Source organism: Sminthopsis crassicaudata, chromosome 3, assembly GCF_048593235.1.
Source record: "Sminthopsis crassicaudata isolate SCR6 chromosome 3, ASM4859323v1, whole genome shotgun sequence".
NCBI classification, from domain to species: Eukaryota; Metazoa; Chordata; class Mammalia; order Dasyuromorphia; family Dasyuridae; genus Sminthopsis; species Sminthopsis crassicaudata.
In genome coordinates, this window is record NC_133619.1 from 210,460,660 (window position 1) to 210,488,320 (window position 27,661).

General features: G+C 32.0%; 2 protein-coding genes and 1 pseudogene across 5 annotated transcripts in view; 1 reads left to right on the forward strand and 2 right to left on the reverse strand.

The window, feature by feature from the left end:
* LOC141560987 (uncharacterized) overlaps nt 1-27,661 on the reverse strand; it is a 423,935-nt gene that overhangs the window by 166,287 nt on the left and 229,987 nt on the right. The gene's annotated exons all lie outside the window — the stretch shown is intronic.
* Nucleotides 1-27,661, forward strand: part of LOC141560986 (ADP-ribosylation factor-like protein 13B) — a 102,509-nt gene that overhangs the window by 11,159 nt on the left and 63,689 nt on the right. For all 4 annotated transcript variants that reach the window (XM_074299857.1, XM_074299858.1, XM_074299856.1 and 1 more), the window contains 3 exons: nt 17,338-17,443; nt 18,718-18,896; nt 21,925-22,005. In XM_074299857.1, the coding sequence (XP_074155958.1) occupies nt 17,338-17,443; nt 18,718-18,896; nt 21,925-21,964 (325 nt within the window). In that variant the 3' untranslated portion in view covers nt 21,965-22,005. The remainder of the gene's footprint in view (nt 1-17,337; nt 17,444-18,717; nt 18,897-21,924; nt 22,006-27,661) is intronic.
* LOC141559615 (syntaxin-19-like) lies at nt 5,976-6,832 on the reverse strand (annotated as a pseudogene).

A 27,661-nucleotide genomic window follows, 5' to 3' on the forward strand; every position in this document is an offset into this window, starting at 1 on the left:
AGCGCAAACTAAGACCACTCTGAAGCACCACTTCATACCTCTCAGATTGGCTAAGGTAATAGGAAAAGATAATAAATGTTGGAGGGAATGTAAAAAAAAACTAGGCTACTAATGTACTGTTAGTGGACTTGTGAAATGATTCAACCATTCTGGAGAGCAATTTGGTTCTAAGCCCAGAGGGCTATCAAACTCTGCATACCCTTTGATCCAGTAGCCTGTCTATTGGGTGTTTATTTCAAAGAGATCATAAAAAAAGGAAAAGAACCCACATTGCAAAAATGTTTGCAGCAGTCCTTTTTGTAGTGGCAAGGAACTGGAAATTGAGTGGATGGCTGAATACATTTTGGTATGTGAATGTAACGGAATATTATTGTTCTATAAGAACTGATGAGCCAGCTGATTTCAGAAACCTATGATGGATTAGGTTCTATTCAACGATGAGGTGATTCAAGGAAATTCCAATAGACTTGTGATGGAAGCTGCCATGTGTATCTAGAGAGAGAACTGAAGAGACTGAATGTAGATCAAAGCATAATATTTTCACATTTGTTGTTCGTGTTGTTTATTGGCTTAATTGTTTTTCTTTTTTCCATTACTGACCCCTTTTGATGAAATTTTTCTTGCACATCATGATGAATATGGAAATATGTTTAGAAGAATTGCATTTGTTTAACCTATATCATATTCATACTTCTTTGGGAAGAGGTTGGGTGAGAGAGGGAGAAAAATTTGGAACACAGAGTTTGGCACAAATGAATATTGAAATCTACTTTTACATGCATTTGGAAAAATGAAATACTATTAAAATTTTATTGATGCCTTTATGGTGTGTTTTTTAATCATGGTCATTTTCTGTAATCCTTTCTCTTCTTCCAGATACAGCTACATCTGTGTTTATAAAATTTGGCATGTGTAGTATATGTCCTCTCAGAGGAGGGGATATGGAATTCTTGTATCTTGGAATCAGTATTGGCTATTGCATTTAATCTGAATCTATCTGCCTTTCTGTGGGGGTTTCCTTTATATTACTGTGATTATATTGTTTTTCTGCTGATTTTTTTTGACTATTAATTCACGTATTTTATGGTTCTCTGAATCTCTCCCTCTTAGTGCTTCTTGAGGCACAGTAATATTGTATTCACATATCAGTGTTTAACCATTCCCAACTTGATGGGTATCACTTTGTTTTTTAATTTTCACTATCAAAAGAATGCTGCTATGAGGATTTTAGTATAAATGGGATTTTTCTGTGTTTGACTTCTTTGAGTTAATTGGTGTAGAATTGCTAGGTCAAAGTATGTGAATACCAACAGTCTCTTTAAGTACTATACCCAATAGTCATTTTTCAGTTCTCAGCACCCCATCCTTCTCCCTGCCAATATTTTTGGCACTATTGGTGAGCAGTCCTCCTAAAAACTTTCTCTTTCCCTGGCTTCCATATTACTGCTATTTCCTGGCTTTCTTTATAATTGTGTCCTTTGATGCATCATCAAATATCTCCCTCCCCTTTGAGTGACAGTGTCCTTTAAGGTTCTGTTCTGTCCCTTTTTCTCTTCATTTGACTCCTGATGTTCTAGTCTGCTCCCAAATCCAGACCTAATAATATATATCTGCTGAACTCTGATCCCATGTTTCCAACTATCTGCTAGACATCTCAGTTAGGATATCCTGTAGACATCTCAAATTCAGCATACACAGAAAAGAATTGCCCACATTGTCAACTACCTGATAAATATCTTAATTAGGATATCCCATAGGTATCTCAAATTCATCAGACACAGAAGAGAATTGTCCATATGTCAGTTGCTAAGTAATACCACAATATTCATAATATCTTTTCTTAGTCACTTAGCATTTATTAAGCTCCTGCTTATATAACAAATACTAATACTGGGGATATATAAAATGTAAATAATTCATGGCCTCTAGGAGTTTATATTGGAAGGGGTTGAAAACAATGTGTATATGTAAGTAAAATATAAATATATACAAAATGATGTAAGAGCTAAGTAGGAAAGTCATACTATAGGAACTGACACTGGCACCAACCTATGAAGAAAGCTAAGAGACAAATGGGAAGAGGCAAAATTTTCTGTGCGTAAGGGAGAGGTTGTTTAAGGCAGAGCTATGAAGGGGATGTTGTGTTTAGAGAATGTGAAGTAGGCTAAGTTTGACAGGAACGTTCAATGCATATAGAGGAGCATAATAATCCTGGAAAAATAAGTGGTTCAAGTCAATATTAGGAAACAGGACAAATATTATGAGAATTTTCTATTCCATTTACCGTTCTTTTGAACTTCTATTTGGATCAATGTACCACTCTGACACTAACCCAGATTTATCACTTAATAGTCATCTTTATCTTTCCAGTCTTCCTTACTTTCTTAGCCCAATTCCAAGTCTTGTTGATTCTATTTTCATAACTTTTTTTCATATCTGTGCACTTCTCTACACTCAATTCGCTATATTCAAGCCTTCTTCACCTCCTTTTTAGACTCTCTCCTCTACAATCCATCTTCCATATAACTGCTAAAGTGATTTTCCCAAAGAATAGATTTGATTATATCACTCCCCAGCTGAGAAAACTTCACAAGTTTCCTATTATCTCTTAAGATAAAAATAAAATGACAAAAGTCCTCCTCAACCTCTCTCCAACTTACTTTTCCAGCCTGAAGTCCAGCCAGATTGATCTTCTTGCTTACACAGAACATCCCCTCCCTTCTCTGTGCTTTTGAATAGTCTGTGTCCTGAATCTGAAATGAACTCCCCTTGTCACCTCTATCAGAGAGAATCCCTAGCTTCTTTCAAAATTTAATTCAATAGTTTCCTTCATAGTTCGTCAAGGGACTACTATTTATAGGAGACTTTCTCCCAACTCTCTCCCTTTGCTCCCCCTGTTGCTAGCATTTTCTCTAAGAAATTACTTGGTATTTACTTTTGGTTTATATTTTGTATTTGCTTACCATGGGTTCATGTTATTTTCCCTAATTGAAATAGACTCTGTGTGAATAGAGATTGTTTCACTTTTAACTATGTCTGCAGTAATTAGTAGAGGACTCAGTGTTTAATAAATGCTTGTTAATTTTGAAATTCTTTGAAATAATGTAAAGAATGAGAAATATGAATACTATTAATTTTATTGTAATAAAGCAGAGAATACAACAAAATCTCACTGCTTTTAACTATTATTTAATTAAAATTGTTTCATATGTATAGTATGTGTATAATTTTATATGTCATTTATACATGCAATAAATATATACAAATATATATATATATCTTTATTTATATATATATTTATATATATATATATACTTATATATATATATATATATATATATATATATGTATGTATATGTATGTATTTAAATGTTTCCAATAGAAACGTCATTTTGAGGCAACTTCATTTGGTATGTATAATATATCCTTGGGCAACTCCCTCTGGGTCACAGTTTACTTACTAGAAAAGGATGGAGATAGACTAGATGATAGGTAAGATCCCTTATTTTGTAGCTAAAGAATCCTGTGAATCTTTTTCAAGTATATGCAGCAATATGCAATGTGCTAATGAAAAATGATTAAGTAGCATACCTGATAGCCTGTCTCGAAAAGTGAATAGGTGTGCTTTTTAATTAGTATATTAGGTATAAATGGGGCAGCTGGGCGGGGGTAGTCTATAGAGTGCTGGACCTGGAGTCAGGACCACTTTAGATCATATCCAGCCTTAGCCACTTGACCTCTGTTTGCCTATTTTCTTATCTTGATGTTGTGAAGATCAAATGAGGTAATATTTGTAAAGCACTTAGCACACAGGAAGCGATATATAAATGTTAGCTATCATCATTGTTATTAAATGGGCTTTTTCAAAGGGCTTCATAAGAAAAAGAAATCTGCCTCCTTCCTTTCCCTTTACATAGAACAAAAGTCAATTCTATGTTATGTCAAATGATCATGGGTTTTCAGTTAATGAGTTCTTTTCCTTTGCCATGATTTCAAAAACAACAGCAACATCATATCCATCCTATTGTTGTCTCAGAATCACATAAGTTTTACAGTATTTTTGTTTCCTTCCAAGAACTGTTGACTAAATTTATAATGTATCATTACAAATGTGTAAAGTAGAAAGTTTATAAATGAGAATTTTCATGTGTAATTCTCTTACTTTTTATGTACCATTTAAAAAAGTACAAGGTATCATCACTGATGAATAGAGAAAGCTAACCAACAAGGTCAGGGTTCAAGTTCTGCCAAGAATATACAATCTGTGAGACCTTGAGAAGCTACTTAATCTTCTAGTGCCTCAAAGCAACTTTCTTAGACTATATGTGACAGAGGAGATTATGGCTTTTGTGGTCAGAAGGTGTTTCTGTGCTGAAAGAATGAAACCACAAATCTAGAATCAATCTCTCTCCTATATCTAATAACATTAGGGAAATAAATTGTGTAAATGATTCATTTAATTATAATAATTAATACCATGAATAATTTCAGAAAAAATATGAAACAAATGTTCCATTAATGCTATTATGAGAAAAGACAAGTTGAAAGGGAAATTTTCTGCCAGCTAAATAAAAAAATGATAAAAAACAAGTTTGGGAACATTTATTCCTAGTACATCACAGCAACTTCTTAGAACTTCAGAGTTATGTGTCAATGTATAATCATTGTTTATGGTAGTAATACTAACATGACATGAAAAGATTTGTCTTAGAACATATTTCCATAAATAGTTAATATAAATGTGTTATTAAAGTACTTAGAGGGTGCTAGTTTTCTGGCAAATTGCTGTTATAGACTCCTATACTTCTCAGTGATACTCAGTACTTGGGAGTGTTACTGTCATTGGGCATGTTACTGAATCCTCTCTTTGCTCTAACCCACTAGGAAGGAAAACAAAAAAACTCTTACAACCATTCTTTTAGAAACCCTATGGACAATATGGTCCAGGGTCACAAAGAGGTAGACACAACTGAATAACAACATGCCCTAAAACAGGTTTAAACATAGATTTTTAAGGAATAATTGGAGAGTTAGAAAATGTCAGAGTATCTCTCATATCATTAGTATTGTATTAAAGAGCAGGAATGCTTTCAGAAATGCAAGAGAAGTGTAATTTCTCAAGGTATTATAACCTGAAGAAAATATACATCAGAAGCATCTAACTCCTTTCATTCTGAGTTTTTTGTTTACTAAAGAATTTTCTTGAGTGACCCTACCCATCAGGAAGGTTAGAATTATCTTAAGTAGATAATGTTTTCAAGCAAGTCTTCTATTTTTTATGTCACTACTTCATTTGAAGTGTAGTCCATGATTAATAAATTGACTTCATGATACAAATAAGTTTTGTCTGAGGATTATGTTTATTTTCCTAGGATGTAATTATCCCAGGATGAACTGATCATTACAAACCTATAGTATCTATTCAGTACTAAGCTCATTGAGACCTCAGGTCAGACTGCTTTATTTAATGCAATTCTTGAATCTTAATGGAAGTCTTGAGAGAGTTTCTTTCAATATTTTCCATTTCAAATATGTTTACACAGTAAATGATCATTTCTTAAAACTTCTATAAATGTAGAATTGAGATTGAAACTATACTACAATTCTACATTTATAGTAGTTTTAAGAAATGATCATTTACTTAACATGTATTGGGAGAATATGCTGTGCCAAGTGTTATATACCTGCTGATTTGGAATTACAAAAATTGCAATAAGCATGATTTCTGATGTAAGAGAACATAGAGTAAGAGTGAATTAATGTAGAAAGAAATTCAGTAACTTAAGATTCTTTTTCATTTTTAAATGTACCTATATCTTATACTATCTTCTTCAGCTTAAATGAGTATTGTAACTATTATATTAATGCTGAAAGATGTCAGAATTTAAAATTTTTCTAAATCCTTAAGTATGTATTATATGTCCCAATATAATGGAAAAAAAAGAGAGAAGACACTGAAATTTGGGACACATCAATTAGTATAATAGCAGAAAATTCTGAAAATGATTCTTAAGTTTTGAACTGTGGCATGGATAGCAGCAGCAGCACAAAACCCTGCAAAGATTTCTTTTTCTGTCCTTAATAGCTTGTTTGAATTCCTCTTTAGTTTTTTCACAATACTTCTGTCATCATCACCTTTTCAGTTTTGTTTTTGCTTCCTCCTTGCTTTTACACTAAAAGTGATGTCTGAATAAAAAGATGTCTTAAATCTTTTATCAGATAAAATTTTAGTGATGTTGATTATTGTGAGCAAACTTTCATTTAAAACTTCCCATTTCCTTTGTTGAAACATATCATTTACTTTTTCAGACACATCTTTTCCAGCAACTTTAAGCCCATGAGAAATGAATATCTTGCAATGAATTTTCAGCTTTGTTGCTATTGTGTCAATATACAAACATAATATTGTGGAATTGTTAGAACATGGCAGGCTGCTGAGATTCAAGACTTTTTAATTTCTTTTAATAAATCATCTAAGCCTTTGTTAATATGCTCTGCTTGGTTTTTTTTTTTTTTTTTTTTTTTTTTTTTTGTTTTTTGTTTTGTTTTTTTCTAAAGCTAGATTCCTTTTTAAGAAGACAGAATCTTCTCATGGAAGCTAACAATCATTTTTCCTACTGAACAAATTTTTAAACACATCGAGCAAATTAGTAATAGTCTCCTGAAGCCTTTGGATGTCATGTAGATATCTCCCAAATGTAGATTATATTTTGTAAATGAGAGCTAATTGTGAAAACTCATGTTCTTCTATCTCTTTAATAGGTTTATGATTATCCCTTCAAAGCTCAAATTCTTTTGCTCATTGTTTGAGTTCTTGAAGTCAGACTTTCATATTTCTTTTTCTTCTAAGTAACACAAATGATTTCCTTTTACTAAGTTTTACTACAGTCATTTGTGGAGATAATAAAGAAAAGTTTAATTTATTTTGCTTTTTGTTGTTGTTTGCATTTCCCTGCCTCAGTTAAATAAGAGAAGCTTGACTTGTTCCCCAGTGAAAGCTGTCTGATAGCTTTCTAAAAAGAGATGAAGTATCAGAAAAATTCAGCAAACATTTTCTTTTTGAAAATATGGAGAAGGAAACTTAGGCTAATTAAGAAACCACTTTATACAATGCCTTCTTTTCCTCAGAAAAAATAGAACTAAATAGTAAATATTGGTCTTTTTAGGAGATTCTGAGAAATAAGTAACATAATTGTGACTACCCTACTAATTATTATGCTTCATTTAATATACTACAAAATAGATATATTTCCTTGCAGAGTGACATATGAGAAGATTTAGGTGGTATTATAATTTTTATTATATTTTTTGATTGACCTATGAGTACTTGATATTTTTCCAACTGATTAGATCTGATGTTATTTGTGTGGAAAGTGTGTTGTAGTGGTGTTCCTGTAGTTTCTGACTTTCTTTTGACAGACAGATTCCCAGGTATTTTATACTATCCACAATTATTCTGAATGGAATTTCTCTTTGTATCTCCTGCCACTGGATTTTGTTGGTAATATATAAAAATGCTGATGATTTCTGTGGATTTATTTTGTATCATACAAATTTGCTAAACTTGTGAATTGTTTCTAGTAATTTTTTATTTGATTCTCTAGGATTCTCAAAGAATACCATCATATCATCTACATAGAGTGATAATTTGCTTTCTTCATTATCTACTCTTAATTCCTTTAATGTCTTTTTTTCCCCCTCTTATTGCCAAAGCTAACATTTCTAATACAATATTGAATAGTAATGGTGAGACAGGGCAACCTTGTTTCACCCCGAAGTTATTGGAATTGATTCTAGTTTGTCCCCTATTACATAGTATATATTCCTATATTCTCAAGTGTTTTTAATAGCAATGGGTATTGGATTTTATGAAATACTTTTTCTCCATCTTTTGAGATAATCATAGGATTTTTGCTTATTTGTTTATTGGTATAGTCAATTATGGTAATAATTTTCCCAATATTAAACCAATCCTTCATTCCTGGTATAAATCCTACTTGGTCATAGTGTATTATTCTAGGGATGACTTTCTGTAATCTCTTTGCTAATATTTCATTTAAGATTTTTGCATCAATATTCATGAGGGAAATTAGTCTATAATTTTCTTTTTCTGTTTTCACTCTACCTGGTTTAGGTATCAGTACCATATCTGTGTCATAAAAGGAATTTGGTTGGAGTCCTTCTTTCTTTAATTTTTCAAATAATTTATATAATATTGGAAGTAATTGTTCTTTAAATATTTGGTAGAATTCATATGTAAATACATGTGGTCGTGGAGATTTTTTCTTAGGGAGTTAATAGCTTGTTCTGTTTCTTCTTCTAAAATGGAGCTATTTAAATAATTTATTTCTTTTTCTGTTAACCTGGACAATTTACATTTTTTAAAATATTCTTCCTTTTCACTTAGGTTTTCAAAATCTTTGACATATAGTTGAGCAAAGTAACTCCTAATTATTGCTCTAATTTCCTCTTCATTGGTAGAAAGTCCTTCCTTTTCATTTTTTGAAACTGACAGTTCTATTTTCTTCTTTCCTTTTTATAATCAAATTAAATAAAGGCTTATCTATGTTGTCCACTTTTTCTTTCTTTTTTTTTTTTCACATACCCATAAATGGTAATCATCTATTTATTTATTTATTTTATTAATTTTTATAATTATAACATTTTCTTTGACAGTACATATGCATATGTAATTTTTTTTTACATTATCCCTTGTACTCCCCTCTGTTCCGAGTTTTTCCCCTCCTTCCCTCCATCCCCTCCCCGAGACGGCAGGCATTCCCCATACATATTAAATATCTTATAGTGTATCCTAGGTACAGTATATATGTGCAGAACCACATGTTGTTGTTGTTGTTGTTGTTTTTGTTTTTAATATTATCCCTTGTATTCATTTTTCCAAATTATCCCCCCCTCCCTCTACTCCCTCCCCCCGATGACAGGCAATCCCATACATTTTACATGTGTTGCAATATAACCTAGATACAATGCATGTGTGTAAATACCATTTTCTTGTTGCACAATAAGCATTAGATTCTGAAAGTACAAGTAACCTGGGCAGACAGACAGTAGTGCTAACAATTTACATTCACATCCCAGTGTTCCTTCTCTGGGTGTAGCTACCTCTGTCCATCATTGATCAACTGGAAGTGAGTTGGATCTTCTTTATGTTGAAGATTTCCACTTCCATCAGAATACATCCTCATACAGTATTGTTGTTGAAGTGTATAGTGATCTTCTGGTTCTGCTCATTTCACTCAGCATCAGTTGATGTAAGTCTCTCCAAGCCTCTCTGTATTCCTCCTGCTGGAGGAATTTCTTACAGAGCAATAATATTCCATAACCTTCATATACCATAATTTACCCAACCATTCTCCAATTGATGGACATCCATTCATCTTCCAGTCTAGCTACAACAAAAAGAGCTGCCACAAACATTTTGGCACCTACAGGTCCCTTTCTGCTCTTTAGTATTTCTTTGGGATATAAGCCCAATAGCAGCAATGCTGGGTCAAAGGGTATGCACAGTTTGATACCTTTTTGGGCATAGTTCCAAATTGCTCTCCAGAATGGCTGGATTCTTTCACAACTCCACCAGCAATGTATTAGTGTCCCAGTTTCCCCACATCCCCTCCAACATTCATTATTATTTGTTCCTGTCATCTTAGTCAATCTGACAGGTGTGTAGTGGTATCTCAGAGTTGTCTTAATTTGCATTTCTCTGATCAGTAGTGATTTGGAACACTCTTTCATATGAGTGGATATAGTTTCAATTTCATCATCTGAGAATTGTCTGTTCTTATCCTTTGACCATTTATCAATTGGAGAATGGTTTGGTTTCTTATAAATTAGGATCAGTTCTCTATATATTTTGGAAATGAGACCTTTGTCAGAACCTTTGCTTTTAAAAATATTTTCCCAATTTGTTACTTCCCTTCTAATCTTGTTTGCATTAGTATTGTTTGTACAGAAACTTTTTAGTTTGATGTAATCAAAATCTTCTATTTTGTGATCAATAATGATCTCTAGTTCTCCTCTGGTCATAAATTCCTTCCTCCTCCACAGGTCTGAGAGGCAGACTATTTTCTGTTTCTCTAATCTATTTATTATCTAATTCTTTATGCCTAAATCATGGACCCATTTTGATCTTATCTTGGTATATGGTGTTAAGTGTGGATCCATATCTAATTGCTGCCATACTAATTTCCAGTTTTACCAACAGTTTTTTTCCAAATAATGAATTTTTATCCCTAATGTTGGTATCTTTGGGTTTGTCAAAGATTAGATTGTTATAGATGTACCCTTTTTTGTCCTTTGTATCTTATCTGTTCCACTGATCTACCGGTCTATTTCTTAGCCAACACCAAATGGTTTTGGTGACTGCTGCTATATAATAAAGTTTTAGATCAGGTACACTTAGACCACCTTCCTCTGACTTTTTTTTCATTAGTTCCCTTGCAATTCTCGACCTTTTATTCTTCCATAGGAATTTTGTTGTTATTTTTTCTAGGTCATTAAAATAGTTTCTTGGGAGTCTGATTGGTATAGCACTAAATAAATAGATTAGTTTGGGGAGTATTGTCATCTTTATAATATTCGCTTGGCCTATCTAAGAGCACTGAATGTCTTTCCAATTATTTAAATCTGACTTTATTTTTGTGGCAAGTGTTTTGTAATTTTTCTCATATAATTCCTGACTATTCTTTGGTAGATGGATTCCCAAATACTTTATACTCTCAATATTTGTTTGGAATGGAATTTCTCTTTGTATCTCTTGCTGTTGCATTTTGTTGGTGATATATAAAAATGCTGAGGATTTATGTGGATTTATTTTGTATCCTGCCACTTTGCTGAAATTCTTAATTATTTCTAATAGCTTTTTAGCAGAGTCTTTGGGGTTCTTTAAGTATACCATCATGTCATCTGCAAAGAGTGATAGTTTGATTTCCTCATTTCCTACTCTAATTCTTTGAATCTCTTTCTCGGCTCTTATTGCCGAGACTAGAGTTTCTAGTACTATATTGAATAGTAATGGTGATAGTGGGCAAACTTGTTTCACTCCTGATCTTACTGGGAAAGGTTGCAGTTTATTTCTATTGCATATTATGCTTACTGATGGTCTTAAATATATGCTCCTGATTATTCTAAGGAATAGTCCATTTATTCCTATACTTTCAAGAGTTTTTAGTAGGAATGGATGTTGGATTTTGTCAAATGCTTTTTCTGCATCTATTGAGATGATCATATGGTTCTTATTAATTTGATTATTAATATGGTCAATTATATTAATAGTTTTCCTAATATTAAACCAGCCCTGCATTCCTTGTATAAATCCCACTTGATCATAGTGTATTATCCTAGAGATGATTTTCTGAAGTCTTTTTGCTAACATCTTATTTAAGATTTTAGCATCATAAAAGGAGTTTGGTAGGAATCCTTCATCCCCTATTTTTTCAAATAATTTATATAACATTGGGGCTAATTGTTCTTTAAATGTTTGGTAGAATTCACATGTGAATCCATCTGGTCCTGGGGATTTTTTCCTGGGGAGTTGATTAATAGCTTGTTCTATTTCTTTTTCTGAAATGGGACTATTTAAGCAATTTATCTCCTCCTCTGTTAATCTAGGGAGCCTATATTTTTGGAGGAAGTCATCCATTTCACTTAAGTTATCAAATTTATTGGCATAAAGTTGGGCAAAGTAACTCCTTATTATTTCTCTAATTTCCTAATTTCTAATTGGTGGAAAGATCCCCCTTTTCATTTGTAAGACTAACAATTTGATTTTCCTCTTTCTTTTTTCTGATCAGATTTACTAAAGGTTTATCTATTTTATTGGCTTTTTCATAAAACCAACTCTTGGTTTTATTTATTAATTCAATAGTTTTTTTACTTTCAATATTATTGATTTCTCCTTTTAATTTTTGTATTTCAAGTTTAATTTTTGGTTGGGGGGTTTTAATTTGGTCTTTTTCTAGCTTTTTAAGTTGCAAGCCCAATTCGTTAATCTTCCCTTTCTCTATTTTCTTCAAATAAGTCTCCAAAGATATAAAATTTCCCCTTATTACTGCTTTAGCTACATCCCACAGATTTTGGTATGATGTCTCATCATTGTCATTATCTTGGGTGAAATTATTAATTGTTTCTATAATTTGCTGTTTCACCCAGTCATCCTTTAAGATGAGATTGTTCATTTTCCAATTACTTTTTGGTCTATTTACCCCTAACTTCTTACTGAATGAATGTAGCTTTTATTGCATTGTGTTCTGAGAAGAAGGCATTTATTATTTCTGCCTTCCTACATTTAATTTTGAGATCTCTATGTCCTAATATATGGTCAATTTCTGTATAGGATCCATGAACTGCTGAGAAAAAAGTATATTCCTTTCTATTGCCATTCAGTTTTCTCCAAAGGTCTATCATACCTAGTTTTTCTAATGTTCTATTGACTTTTTAAATTTCTTTCTTATTTGTTTTGTGGTTTGATTTGTCTAAATCTGAGAGTGCAAGGTTGAGATCTCCCACTATTATAGTTTTACTATTTCTTCTTGCAATTCTCTTAACTTTTCCTTTAGAAAGTTAGATGCTATACCACTTGGTGCATATATGTTTAGTATTGATGTGGCTTCATTATTTATGCTACCTTTCAGCAGGATATAGTTTCCTTCCTTATCTTTTTTAACTAGATCAACTTCTGCTTTTGCTTGATCTGAGATAAGGATAGCTACCCCTGCTTTTTTGGCTTTACCTGAAGCATAATAATTTCTGCTCCAACCTTTTACCTTTACTCTGTATGTATCTCCCTGCTTTAAGTGTGTGTTCCTGTAAACAACATATTGTAGGGCTCTGATTTTTGATCCAGTCTGCTATCCGTCTCCTTTTGATGGGAGCGTTCATCCCATTCACATTTACAGTTAAAATTACTAATTCTGTATGTACTGCCATCATATTATCCCCAGAATATGCTTTTTCCCTTGACCCCCTTCAACCCCTTCCCCAATATTTAATTTATAGACGCCCCTTGTGACACGCAGCCCTCCCTTTTTTGTATCCCTCCCCCCTCCCTCCAAGTCCCTTTCCTTATTCTCCTTTTCCCTTTTCCTCTCCCCCTTTTAATGAAGTGAGAGAAAATTCTCTGAAAAACAAATATGTCAATTATTTACCCTTTGAACCTCTTCTGATGAGAGTAAGATTCACACAATGATTCTCCCCCTCACTAAATTCCCTCAGATATGGTGTATTTTCTATGCCTCTTCCTGGGATGTAGTTTCCCTCTTTTTATCACTCCTTCCCCTTTTTCTGAAACTACCCCCTTCCCTTTACTACACCCCCCCTCTTTTTCTTTTATATCAGTAGAATCAAATTATCCATGCGTACTTTTTATATACACACAACAGTTACAGTTCTCAAGGGTTCTGTGTACCTTTTTCTGTTTCTCTTCAGTCTTGTGGATGTAGATCAAATTTTTTGTTTAAGTCTGTTTTTTTTCTTAGAAACATATAGAATTCCTCTATTTCATTGAATGACCATCTTCTTCCATGGAAAAAGATGCTAAACTTAGCTGGGTAGTTCATTCTTGGTTGCAATCCTTGATCTTTTGCCTTACAGAATATCAGGTTCCAGGCCCTTCTATCTTTTAATGTGAAGGCAGCCAGATCTTGGGTGACCCTTATTGTGGCACCTTGGTATTTAAATTGTTTTTTTCTAGCTGCTTGCAAGACTTTCTCTTTTGTGTGGTAATTCTGCAGCTTAGCCACAATATTCCGTGGTGTTCTTTTTTTAGGGTCTATTTCAGAAGGAGTTTGATGAATTCTTTCGACATCTACTTTCCCTTCTGTTTCTATTATCTCTGGACAGTTCTCTTTGATAATTTCCGGTAAAATAGAATCTAGGCTCTTTTTTTGGTTGTAGTTTTCGGGAAGTCCAATGATCCGCAGATTATCTCTCCTAGATCTATTTTCCAGGCCTATATATTTTCCCAATACGTATTTGACGTTATTCTCTAGCTTTTTTTTTTTTTTTTTTTTTTTTTTTTTGTTTTGTTTGACTGATTCTTGGGTTCTCAGTGAATCATTCATTTCTATTTGTTCCATCCTGACTTTTAAGGAGTTATTTTCTTCTTTCACAGTTTTTAGTTCTTTTTGTAAATGCCCAATTTCGTTTTTAAATGAATTATTTTGCTCTATTGAATTTTTTTCCATTTCTCTAATTTTTTTTGAGAATTATTTTCTTTTTCCAATTCAGAAATTCTATTTTCTTGAGACTTTTTTATCTTTTCCAATTCAGAAATCGTACTTTCCTGTGATTTTTAACCTTTTCTAATTCACAAATTTTATTTCCCTGCATCTCCTGTGAATTCTTTATTTTTTCCAACTCCAATTTCAGAATGTTGTTATTCTCTATCATAGCTTCCCTTTCCTTTCTCCATTTTTCTTCAAACTCTCTTAACTTTTTAATAATCTCTTCCAGGAGAGAGTTATGTGATGGAGGGCAGGTAGCGTTCCCCTTTAGGTTGTTATTTGCTGACTCTCTGCTGTTAACTTCCTCGGTGTTGGATACCTACTCTTTCTCTGTGTAGAATGAGTCAATGGTTCTTTTTGGCTTCTTACTCATGATTAAGAAATCTTTTGGGGTCTGTCCCTGGGGTAGGAAATTATTTATTTATTTCTTTACCAGCTTCCTCCCAGACTGGATGGATGCAGCGGCTCCTGCGCCTGAGCTAAGAGAGAGCTCTGGGAGAGAGTTCCCCACCCCCTCCTTGGAAGTGCCTCACAGGTGATTAGCACTGCTGTGCTTTGAGGGCAGCACTATGTGTCCTAGCGGCTTCCCTGAGGTTTGAGACTGAACAGTAAAGGCGACACAAAGCCGGCCTATGCGTCCTGGTGGGGTGTGGATATCAGCAGCAGGTGACGTGGAGAGCCCCTGTGCTCAAACTGGAAGTGTCTGCCCTGAAACCGCGGTCCCTAGTTCAAAGGTTCCGCTTCTCTGGGACTTCCCGGGGCTGAGTTCCACAGCCTTCAGCCAAGCAAGGCACTGTGTGTTTCCTTGGGCCGTGTACACCCACTTCTCAATCTCTTAACTACTCCCAGGTGAAAGCCTGGACAGCCTAAGTCGGCCACACCCACAGTGCTGAGATCTGCTGAGTCACCTCCGGGATTGGGGAAGATCTAATCTGGTTTTAAAATTTTAAGGTGGCTTGATTTCTCTTCTGAACTGCTGTTTTATAAGCAGAGAAGAGCTAACAGCCTGTGCCAGATTCCTCTATCTCAGTGGCTTCTCTGATTTCAGAGCCCTCCTCAGTGCAAATCAGTGCAGTGTGCCACCACCCAACCATCTGTGCTGGCCTCTTTTTTTTTTTTTTTTTCCTCCCCTGGGGACTGATCTTTCCTGTTGAAACTCCAGATTCTCTTCAGCTGGTAAGTAGTGCTTCCAGTCCTTGTGGTTTCTATCAGTCCAGCGCTATTTTTGAGGCTGAATTTATCTAATTGGTTATGAGAGAATAAGGACGCTCACAGAGTTGCGTGTATCTTCTCCGCCATCTTGCGGTAATTCTATATTGTCCATTTTTTCATAAAACCAACTCTTTATTAATTAATTCAGTAGCTTTTACTTTCAACTTTATTAAATCTCTCTTTTTATTTTTAGAATTTCAAGTTTGCTATTTGCTTGGGGGGTTTTAATTTATTCTTTTCCTAGTTTTTTTAGTTTCAAACCCAATTCATTGATCTTCTCTTTCTGTACTTTCTGCAAGTAAGCCTCTATAGGTATAAAATTTCCCCTTATTTCCACTTTTTGGTATGTTGTCTCATTATCGTTTCATCATTTTCTTTGATAAAATTATTGATTGTATCTATGATTTTTTGTTTCACCCATTCATTCTTTAGGATGAGATTATTTGGTTTCCAATTACTTTTTGGTCTATTTTCCCCGGCCCTTTATTGAATGTAATTTTTATTGCATCATGATCCGAAAAAAAAAATGCATTTACTATTTCTGCCTTTCCGCATTTGATTTTGAGGAATTTATGTCCTGATATATGGTCAATTTTTGTATAGGTTCCATGAACTGCTGAGAAGAAAATCTACTCCTTTCTGTGTCTCCATTCAATTTTCTCCAAAGATCTATCACATCTATTTTTCTAGTATTCTATTTACTTTAACTTCTTTTTTATTTATTTTATGGTTTTATTTATCTAGTTCTGAGAGAGCAAGGTTGAGCTCTCCCACTATTATAGTTTTGCTGTCTATTGCTTCTTGCAACTTTCTTTGACTTCTCCCTTAAGAATTTAGATGCTACACTATTTGGTGCATATATGTTTAATATTGATATTACTTCATTAACTATGATACCCTTTAGCAAGATAGAGTTTCCTTCCTTATCTCTTTTAATTAGATAAATTTTTGCTTTTGCTTGATCTGAGATCAGGATGGCTACCCATAAGTTTTTTTTTTTTTCTTTGTACTTCACCAGAAGAATAATAGATTCTGTTCCATCCTTTCCTCTGTATGTATCGCTCTGCTTTAAATGTGTTTAAAAAACGTTAAGGTCTGGGGGGGTGGGGGGGTGGAGCCTCTTTCTGACCCAGCCACTGAATTAGCTCTGGACTTGCAGAATCCATGAATATTGGGAGTGCAACAAATTACCAGCAGAAGGTAATTTCAAAGATTTCCAGAAAAGGTTTGTTTCATTTGGAAACGAAAGTGGGCCAAGCTCAAGCAGGTTGAGCACAGATGCCAGCACAGACAATGTAGAGCCAGGGTGGTGGGAGCTCCACAGGGTGGTTTACATTCCCAGTGGCAGAGAATCTACAGGGAGGAATCTACAGCAGTGTTAGCTATTCTGACCTGGTTGCAAGATTGTAGATGAGCAGAGAAATTATAAAACATCCAACTCAAACAAAAAATGTAAAGAGTGAATCCCGAAATGTCAGAATCTCATGGGACCTGGAATTGGAAACAAGAATGGCAGAAAGTAGGATCAGCTATTGTCTGAAGCATGTGATTTTCTTAAAACCATAGACACTTTCTGATTGGCTGAGTCCATCTGAGCCTTCCTAGATCCCCAACCTTTTTTGCTTACAAATTCTGAGAGATTGAAATTTAATTGTTCCGTGGAAATGTAACTTTGCTTAATTTCTTATATTCTGGAAATCCACTGATCAGTGGTATTTACATATGTTATCTTGCATTACCTTGAAGCTTATAACATTCTGTGGAATCATTAACTTTTCAGTATTTCTCACACCAATAAATATTAAGATGCTTTTGAATGGCTTGATTTTTAAAATTATTTGATAATAAGCTTGTTATAAAATCAAATCTTATTTTTATTTTCTAGATTAGCAAATAAACAGGATAAAGAAGGGGCATTGTCAGAAGAATGTTTAATCAAAGAACTAGCATTAGAACAACTGGCCACTGAGCAAAAATGTGTCTGTCAAATTGTAAGTTCTTTATCCCTCATTCTGTCTTTACTGATCATTTTATGAATTTATTTTTAGGAAAAATCAGACAAATATATTTAAAAAGTGGCTATTGTAAGGCACTGTAATTTGACAAATCATGATTCTGATTCTATAGAATTTGGTGTAGATGAATGTTTAATATATATTTTCAATTAAATTAACTTTTATAAGCAATCAGTTTGAGATATATATATATATATATATATATATATATATATATATATATATATATATATATATATATATATATATATATGTTTAATTTTCAGTTTTTCATTGCTTCAGAGCTTGTATTTATGCCATATAAAGGATGCGTTATATAACATTGACTTTCATGTAGACTAGAAAAAAAATTGCAAATATAGTTGCAAAGCTGTTATTTAGCTATGTTGGTAGAAAAGTTTCTTTCCTTCAAGGTCTCTATATCATTGAAATTACTGTTCTAGTAAAAAAAAAAGTTGATTAAAAATAGACTATGTATGTAGGTAAATTTTAATCCAGTTATAAAATGACTCTCTCTCTCTCTCTCTCTGTATATATATATATACATATATATATATATGTATATATATATATGTATATGTATGTATATATGTATATATATATGTATATATGTATGTATGTGTATATATATGTATGTATGTATATATATATATATCTGTAAGATATATATACATATATATATATATATATATATATATATATCTTAGCAAAATTGTCAAAATATAAGGTGACCCAGAAGTTCTAAAATTTAAAATTACTTTAAGACTTTGGAACTTTCTGTATTTCATTTTCTTTATGTTCAAATAGGTTAGTGAGGATGACTATAGTAATAATAGTTGCCATATGCGTTGTGCTTTAAAGTTTTAATATTACACACATTTGGTTAATCTGGTATAGTAGATACAGTGCTGAGCTCAGAAATAGAAAAACCTGGGTTTTGAATACTGCTTCACAGTTACCAGCTGCATGATTATAAATAAACAAGTCACTTAACATTCTCAGTTTCCTCATCTGCAAAATTAGCACTTTGGACTAAATTTATGATCATGTAAACTGTACATTTTGTAAATTTTTGGAAATTAAATGAAAAGAAAAATTCTTTTTAAAATGTTGATTTGTATAGTTATATTGTGCAATTATTTTGAGACAGTTGTTTTAATAAGAGTAAATACCTTATATTTTTTGTCTAGGTAATGTTCATGTTTTACCATTTACCATTACATCTTTTTACATATTTATCACGTTTTTAGAAAACTTGTTCAGCAATGACTGGGACCGGGAAGAAAAGAGATGCAAAAATAATATGTGGTTTTGACTGGATCTTGGGCTACATCCAGAACAATTATGAAAAACTAAAAGTACAAGTAGAGAGGGACACAAAGACGCTAGAAATTTGTTGGCAAAATACAGAAAGAGACAACCAAATGAGGCAAGTATGAAGAGAAAGATGATAACTAATTAAAGTGCACAACCAAATGCATCTCATGTGGAAAAACAACAACAGCAACAACAAGATTATGGAAGTAATGTATATTTGTTATTTTTATCCATTCAGTTTCTTCTTTCTCTACAAAGGAAGTCACTAGTGAAAATTTGTTATTTCTAGGGATCTTTTGCATCTGCAAGTTCCAATGACACATTTTGTCATTATTCTTGTAATCATTATTATTCTACAAATATTAAGTTGTAGGCAGAGTTATCCAAAGAACATCTTTTTATATGTATAAGCCTTCATCTCTCAGAGTCTTGTAATTTTGTGTGTCTTTCTTGTCAATTTTGAGTCCCAGTGAATTTTCAAAGGAATTGTTAAATGAAAATTTATTTATCTGCTTTTCTTTTGTGGAAGGTAAGAAAAGTTGTACTTTTCAAAAAAATAATGCCTGAATGAAATCATTTAAAATTTAAATTGTTAAGTGTGGGAGTAAAAATGAATCATGTTTTTATTTTTAAATAATGCACATAAGCATAAATATAAGTTGAAATTTAAAAATGTTAATAAAATTGTATATAGGATTTCTGCACTTACCCTATGTATCTCTGTCTCTCTTGATGTCAAAGCAGAAAGGAAGGTAATTGTCCTTTCCTCACTTAGGAAATAATAGCCTTTTACCAGAAAAGGTTGCACATAAATTGCATGGTCCTAAAAAGTCTTGTTAAAAACCATGATAGCTCCCAGGTTGTAATTTTCCTACGAATTGGTCAGAAACTAGAAATACATGAATTTTGAACATAGGGAAACAATTTTATGTTTTTCCAATTTATAGTCATATTGTTATCTGATGAAAATTTTTCTTTAAGCCACAAATAGATTTCATCCTTTGAGAAAAATATTTGGTGAATTTTCTTTTTTGAAAAAAAAAAGTCAGTCATGGAATAATCTTTTTATTTGTTTTCAGAGACAATTAGGATTAATCATTTTACCAATCCTGTTGATAGTTGATAAATGTTATAATCATAAGTATATTAGTCTCCATAGAAATCTTGAATTCTTGGCTTTAATGAAGTGGTTTTCTATATCACAATTTTAAAACTTGAATGTTTCATCAGTTCCAAATACATAAAACAGCAGTAATACATATAGATTAAACTTGGATAAGTTCTGTCAAAAAAAAAAAATTTACAAATCCTGAGATTTTTTGAGTCTCTTCTCTTTTCCTGTTATACACAAGGTAAGCTTTTTGATGAGTAATTTTTATAAAAGAAATTATCAGTAATTTGTTTCAAAATAATTTTTTCTTTCCCCCCAAAATTTATAGATCACTTGGTAAGCAGCTTCCCCTAAAACATACCTCTCTTTTTTCCTTTTATGCTTCTGTGGACTTAACCAAACTTGTGTTCTAAGGCACTTTCTGGTGAGCAGAGCCTCCATAATTAATAATAAATAGGTGTGAATTTGTGAGTGATAAATGTTTCATTTCCTAGCACTTAGTCTAATTGGTAATCACTCATTTCTAATATATTTGGAAAACAAAATGCAATTTTAATGACATGTTCATTGATATACCTAATTATATTTTTAATGACTACTAAATGAATAACTTGAAAAATGAGGTTAAATTGAGGTGATGCATGTAATGCTTCAATAGTCAAGTTTTCCTAATAATATAAGCCTTAAAAGTTTCAAATATGACCCTTAGTGTTAATATATAATGGTTACAATCTAGGGCTAATATACTTTTAAAATGTTCTTTATTATGTTCCCTGATGGTTTTGTTTCAAGAACTCTGAATTATCTTTCACATATGATGTCACTTGCTATATATAACAAAGACAGGGAATCTGCCATTGATAGCTAGTTATTATTTACATGACATTTACAAGCAAATTTTAATTGGTCTACATACAATTGTGCAAGAATACAACTGTTATATAGTGTCTTAAATCTATGAGTTCAAATGATGTCCTTTTTTTCTGTCATTCAAATCTATAAGCAAATTCTATTTATAGGTGTGCATGCACTCTATTTTTACATAGATATAGTAAAAAAACATAAGTAGTAGAGGTCTGACAGAAGAATAATTATCATTGAGTATGTCAAAACATTACCTATAAAAGGAAATATTTTTGGGGGCGGTGGGAATTATTTATGTCTTCTACGGCATCAGTTACAGTCTTTAAACACAGTTTTATATTTCTTTGGGGAAACTAGTAAACACAAATTATTTTCAGTTGGAATAAATAACATATGTTTTTATAAAAAAACCCCAAAAAACATGATGTTGATTACTTTGGAAGTTAAAGACTTCTCCTTGCAACCCAAGCTGCACTTAAGTTAACAAAAAAAAAAAACAAAACAAAACAAAACAAAAAAAAAAAAAATATATATATATATATATATATATATATATATATATATATATATATATATATATATATATCAATCCATCAAGAAGCATTTGTTTAAAAACCTACTATTTGTCAGGTACTGTAGTAGGTGCGAGGACAAAAAAAATGCTTTATATTTTCAAGAAACTTTCATTCTATTGAGGGAAACATCATGCACACTTGTACACACACACACACACACACACACACACACACACACACACACATACATATATATATATATATATATATATATATATATATATATATATAAAGTAATTTGAGTACAGAACTAGTAATTAGGATAATCAGAAAACACTTCACATAGAAGATATTTAGATTACACGAGAAAAAATTTTGGGCTTCTATGAAGTAGAGGTAATGAGGAACTATGTTTTTAACCTAGGACCAACCTATTCAAGAGTAGAAAAGAGGAGAGAGATAGTTATGTATAAGGCCATTACATGGTTTAGACTACAAGACAGTTTGAACTCCTCAAAGGTGACCAAAGATTAATTACAAGTGATTTTATGTTATGTTTTTTTTGTAATTTTAAAATTTAACTTATTTGCAAATTACTTATAAGTTAAGACTTTTGAATAAGTTTATTTTTCTTGCTTCTCATCTAACAGAGAACCAAAGAAGACAGAGAATCCTGAATTTATAATTTAGATCCCTTTGATGCCACACTATTTGCATTTTTAACCCTCAAGGTATGTGTGATAACATGCAATTTTTGCTGTTAAGTGAAAGTCCATAAGAAATCATTTAGGGGAGTATAGAAGGAAAATCAAAGAAAGAGTTACTAAGAGACACCTAATGTTCTGGTAGAGGAATAATCAATACAATGTTTATCCTTGGTCCTAGAGATGTCGTGGTGTGAGGGTATAGAGAACTGGCCTCAAAGCCAGGAAGACCTAGGCTTATCTGACATATACTTGCTGTGTGTGATTCTGGGAAAGTCACTTAACTTCTAAGTATCCAGGCAACACTGAACGATTCTGAATTTTAGAGAAAGTCCTGCCTCAAACTGACAAAGTTCCTTCCTCAGTGGGAGATCCCTAAAACCAAAAAACTAAATTACAGGGTCTTTCTCCCCTGTGAAGGTGGAAAGCATAATTGTCAGGAAGAGATGAAAATTAAATGAAGCAAAATTAGGGAATGAACATAATGAAATATAAACCCTGGCCACTGTTTCTTACATTTAAGAATTGTGTTATTCTTTTGATCATATTTACTTAAGAATTCTGTCTCTTCTTTCCCTCTGTCTTACTGCTCATACCTTACTGTGGTAATATGTAAATGCTTTGTAGACTCTTTCTTTCTTCCTTCCTTCCTTCCTTCCTTCCTTCCTTCCTTCCTTCTTTCCTTCCTTCTTTCCTTCCTTCCTTCCTTCCTTCCTTCCTTCCTTCCTTCCTTCCTTCCTTCCTTCCTTCCTTCCTTCCTTCCTTCCTTCCTTCCTTCCTTCCTTCCTTCCTTCTTTCTTTCTTTCTTTCTTTCTTTCTTTCTTTCTTTCTTTCTTTCTTTCTTTCTTTCTTTCTTTCTTTCTTTCTTTCTTTCTTTCTTTCTTTCTTTCTTCTTTCTTTCTTTCTTTCTTTCTTTTCCTCTGAGGCTGGGGTTAAGTGACTTGCCCAGGGTCACACAGCTAGGAAGTGTTAAGTGTCTGAGACCAGATTTGAACTCGGGTCCTCCTGAATTCAGGGCTGGTGCTCTATCCACTGTGCCACCTAGCTGCCACCTGACCATTTTCTGAGAACATTGTAAAGTGTTATAAATTATTGTAAACAGCCATTTGTTTGAATATTCCTTTGTGAATATAATTATCGATTTTTAAAATTTTTATGCAGTTAATTTATAGATTGTATTCTTAGTTGCAAGTGTGTCTGTGTGTGTCTGTCTGTGACATCTCCTTTGACTGAGAACTTACATGATGATTTTTTACACATCTCAACTCCTTAATGTTGGCAACTCCTGGGCTTATATTCTGTTCTTTTATATAGCTAAGATATTTATTTATATAGTTTCTGTTATATGTATTACCTTTTAAACTCCTCCTCATTGCTTCATTATTGGGGAACAAGTAATGGTTGATTTAGCAACTGCTGTTTCTGAGATATAAAGGCAGCTTTACAATTTTCTGTTATCTGGAATATTCAGTTCTTCTGATACCAAAATGTTTCCTCTATTTTCTGTTGCTCTAGTTTTATTTTCTTTAATGGTTTTCCTATTTGTAAGGATGAGTACAATAAAATAGCTTTAGTAACATGAGTTATCATGTCTAATTTATTATATAGGTTGAAAATATTGTATAAGAAAAATTTGAAGTTTTTTTCATACTTTAATATAAAAATTTATTTTGTGTGAGTATCTTGCATGTAATTATCTTCTTTTTAGCGAGTCAGTTTTGGTGAGCCACAAATGTTAAAAATCCAGAATGAATATTGATATGGTGAAATTATACATTGTGTAGTTATGATAACATTTCTTAGTAGATCATACTGTAAAAAGAAAAAAAAAATAAATGCACTTTCTTATGTTGTAAATTATACAAATTCTTTCTACATAAATTGAATTTATCTGTGTTTTATTTTTATCATGTGTGACTTTTTGTTCCTAAAATTTTGTTTTTAAAAAATTTATGAAACAGCTAATAGTCTTTCAAAACTGTCATAATAAAAGAAAAAAGTCATGACTTCCTAGGATTTTATTTTCACTTTTTTGAGTTATATTGTACCAATATGGAATGTATATTTTCTTATTTCTTGAAATATGTTAATATTTTAAAATATCCCCAGTTTTACCTTCTTTTTTTCAATAATTATTTTAAGATTTACTTTTTAAATTTTTGAAACTACATTAGACACATTGTGATAGTAGAGGTACTATGCTTTGGTTTTGTTAGAATGAGAGAAGAAAGTAGAGGCTAGATTAAAAATTCCATTGCTGTAAAACCATACACAGGAAAAGAAAATGCCAACACACAGAACCACTCCAAATATGGAAATGCCTCAGGTGACAACTATGATATGCAAAGAATAATTTACTATTCATATATCTAAGAACTATAATACCTCTTTACAAATTTGTCTTATATTTTCTTATTTTTCCCTCCCAATGCTTTTCTTTTAAACTGTTTGAATCTTTTTGAATTATGTTTTTTTATGACATAAAGAATGGAATACATTTTAAAATTTTTCTATCAAGGTCATATTTTCTCATGTTGGTTTTATTAGACAATTATATCAGTATGTGTTATGCTTTTATATTTGGCACTTATATATTTTTCAATAATCTATAATTTAATTCAGTTATACAAAATTTTAGTCTTAATAGCAATCTTTGGAATTTACTAAGTGGGTGACTTTGGCAGCTATGTGAAAGGTTGATTGGAAAGGAACAAACAAGTTGCAGATAGCTTGCAATAGATACTGCTTTTGGACTAGTCCAAGACTAAAGGGAGAGTAGAGAATTGGGGGTATATAAGAGAGAGATTATTGAAGTAGGACTAACAAAATTTGATAATTAGTTGAATGTGATGGGCAAGGGATGGTAAGGAGAAAAGGATGGCAGTGAGGTTGCAAGCCTTCATGACTAGAAGAATGATGGTGGTACACGTGATAGGAGCAGATAAGCAGCTTTTGAAATGTGAGTTGTGATGATGGGCATTCTTGTGTCACCCCTGATTTTATTTGGGATGCTTCTAGCTTATCCCCATTACATGTAATTTTTGCTGAGGGTTTTAGACAAATACAGATTATAATTTTAAGGAAAACTCCATTTATTCCTATGCTGTTTAGTGTTTGTAATAGGAATGGGTGGTGGTGTTTCAAAAGCTTTTTCAGAATCTATTGCAATAATCATATGTTTCCATTAGTGATCTTACTGATGTTATCAATTATGCTGGTAGGTTTCTAATATTAAACAGCCCTGCATTCCTGATATAAAATTTCCAATTGGTCATAATGTATTATCCTGGTGATCAATTGCTCCCATATCATTGAGATCATTTTATTAATAATTTTACATTGTTTACATTGTTATTAGGAAAATTGGTCTTTAATTTTTTCCTCTGTTCTGGCTTTTCTTGGTTTAGGTATCATCATATTTGTTTCATAAAAAGACTTTTTTTGCTCTCTATCATCAGCTGTTTATTTCAAATAGTTTATTTATTATTTCAATATTGTTCTTTAAATGTTTGGTAGATGTAAAATGTGAATTTATCTGGCCCTGAAGCTTTATTTCTTAGAAATTTCATTGATATTTTGTTCAATTTAATTTTTTAAAATGGGTTTCAGTATTTTATTTCCTCTTCTGGTAAATTTGGGCAAATTATGTAGTTTTAAATATTGATCCATTTCAGTTAGATTGTCACACTGTTGGCATCCAGTTAGGCAAAGTAACTATTAACAGTTGCTTTAATTTCTTATTTATTGGTGATAAAATCACCATTTCAATTTTTAATACTGGTAATTTTATTTTCTTCTATAAATCAAATTGGTCAAAAATTGATGTGTTTTATTGTATTTTCTTCATGATAAAATTATTATTATATTATTATATATAATAATATATTAATGATTAATAATAATATATAATATAATTATATTATATTATATATCATTATATATTATTATATTAGTTTTATTTATTAGTTTAATCATTTTCTTTCAATTCTATTGAATTCTTTTCAAATCAACTCTATTTTTATTTTCAGAATTTCTAATTTGGTGTTTAATTGTGTCATTTACATTTGTTCTATTTCTTGCTCTTTAATTACATGTCCAATTCATTGAACTACTCTCTTTCTATGTTTTATTAATTTTGGTATTTTAGCTGCTAAGTTTTTTTTTTAACATAGCCCCTTGATATGTGAATTGTTTATTTCTGTCTGCTTCCATTTGATAGTTTTAGAATTTTGCTGTTATATTTATTTTGAGATCTTTTTCAAGGAAATGATTAGTGAATTTTTTCTGTGACTACTTCACCCTTTGCTTTTAGGATGTCAGGCAGTTTTCCTTGAGGAGAAAAAGAATAAAGTCTTTAAATATTTAAGATTTTTTAAAAGGCCTTATTTAATGGTAATATCAGAAATAAGCTCTTTCTATGTTAATTAACAGTCACATGAATCTTCTCTCTTGTAAATACATATCTCAATACAACATATGGAGCTAAGATTCTATTCAAAGTTGATTCTGTTGCTTTTAATAGTATTTTATGTTTTCTAGTTACATGTTAAGTAGTTTTCAACATTCATTTTTAAAGATTTTCGAGATATCAATTTTTATTCCTCTCTCTTTTGACTATCTACTTCCCAAGAGAACAGGGAATATGATATAGGCATTCCACTTACAATTTTGTTAAATATTAAGTAATTTAAACACTTGTTAAAAACTTTAATATTAATATGTTGTGAAAGAAGAATCAGAACAAAAGGGAAAAACAGTAAAAAAAAAAAAAAAAAGGAAAAATAAGTGAATGAAAAAGTAAAAATAATCTATTGTGATCTACGTTCAGACACCACAGTTACTTCTCTGCATGTGGATAATGGCATTTTTCATCTCGAGTCTTTTGGAAATGTCTTGAATCACTATTGCTGGGAAGAATTATGATTGATCTTTACATTACTGTTATTGTGCACAATGTTCTGGTTCCGCTCACTTTATTTAGCATTAGTTAATGTTAAGCTTTTACAGTTGTTTTTTCTTCTGAAATGTCCTACTCATCCTTATACAACAATTGGTTTTGTTTACATTCATACAAATTGATATGTTTAGTTATTTCCTAATTGATGGACATCTTCTCAATCTGTAATTCTTTCTCCCCACAAAAAAAAAAGTGCTATAAATATTTTTGTACATGTGGGTCTTTTTCCTTTATTTTGATCTCCTTGGGATTCAGATCTAGTAGTAGTAATGCTGGATGAAAGGATATGCTCAGTTTTATAGCTCTTTGGGCATAATACCAAATTGCTTTCCAGAATGGTTGGATCAGTTCACAAGTCTGCCAAAAGTGTCTTGGTGTGCCTGACTCATTCTTGATGTCTCATAGAATCATTAGCTTCCACATGCCCAGTTCCAATTTTTAAGGAATTATTTTCTTAAGTTAGCTTTTGCACTTTTGGTGAATTCTACTTTTAAAGGAATTGCTTTCTTCAGTAAATTTTTGTGCTTCATTATTTAGGCTGTTGGGTCCTTTTGCCTAACTCTCTTGCATAATTCAATTCTTTCCCCAAGCTTTCTTTTTTTTCTCTCTCTCATTTGATTTTTAAAATCCTTTTTGAGTTCTTTCTAGAAGAGTTTTTAGAATTGGCACCAATTCATATTTCCCCATTGGGGCTTGACATGTACCCATTTTGACTTTGTTGTCCTC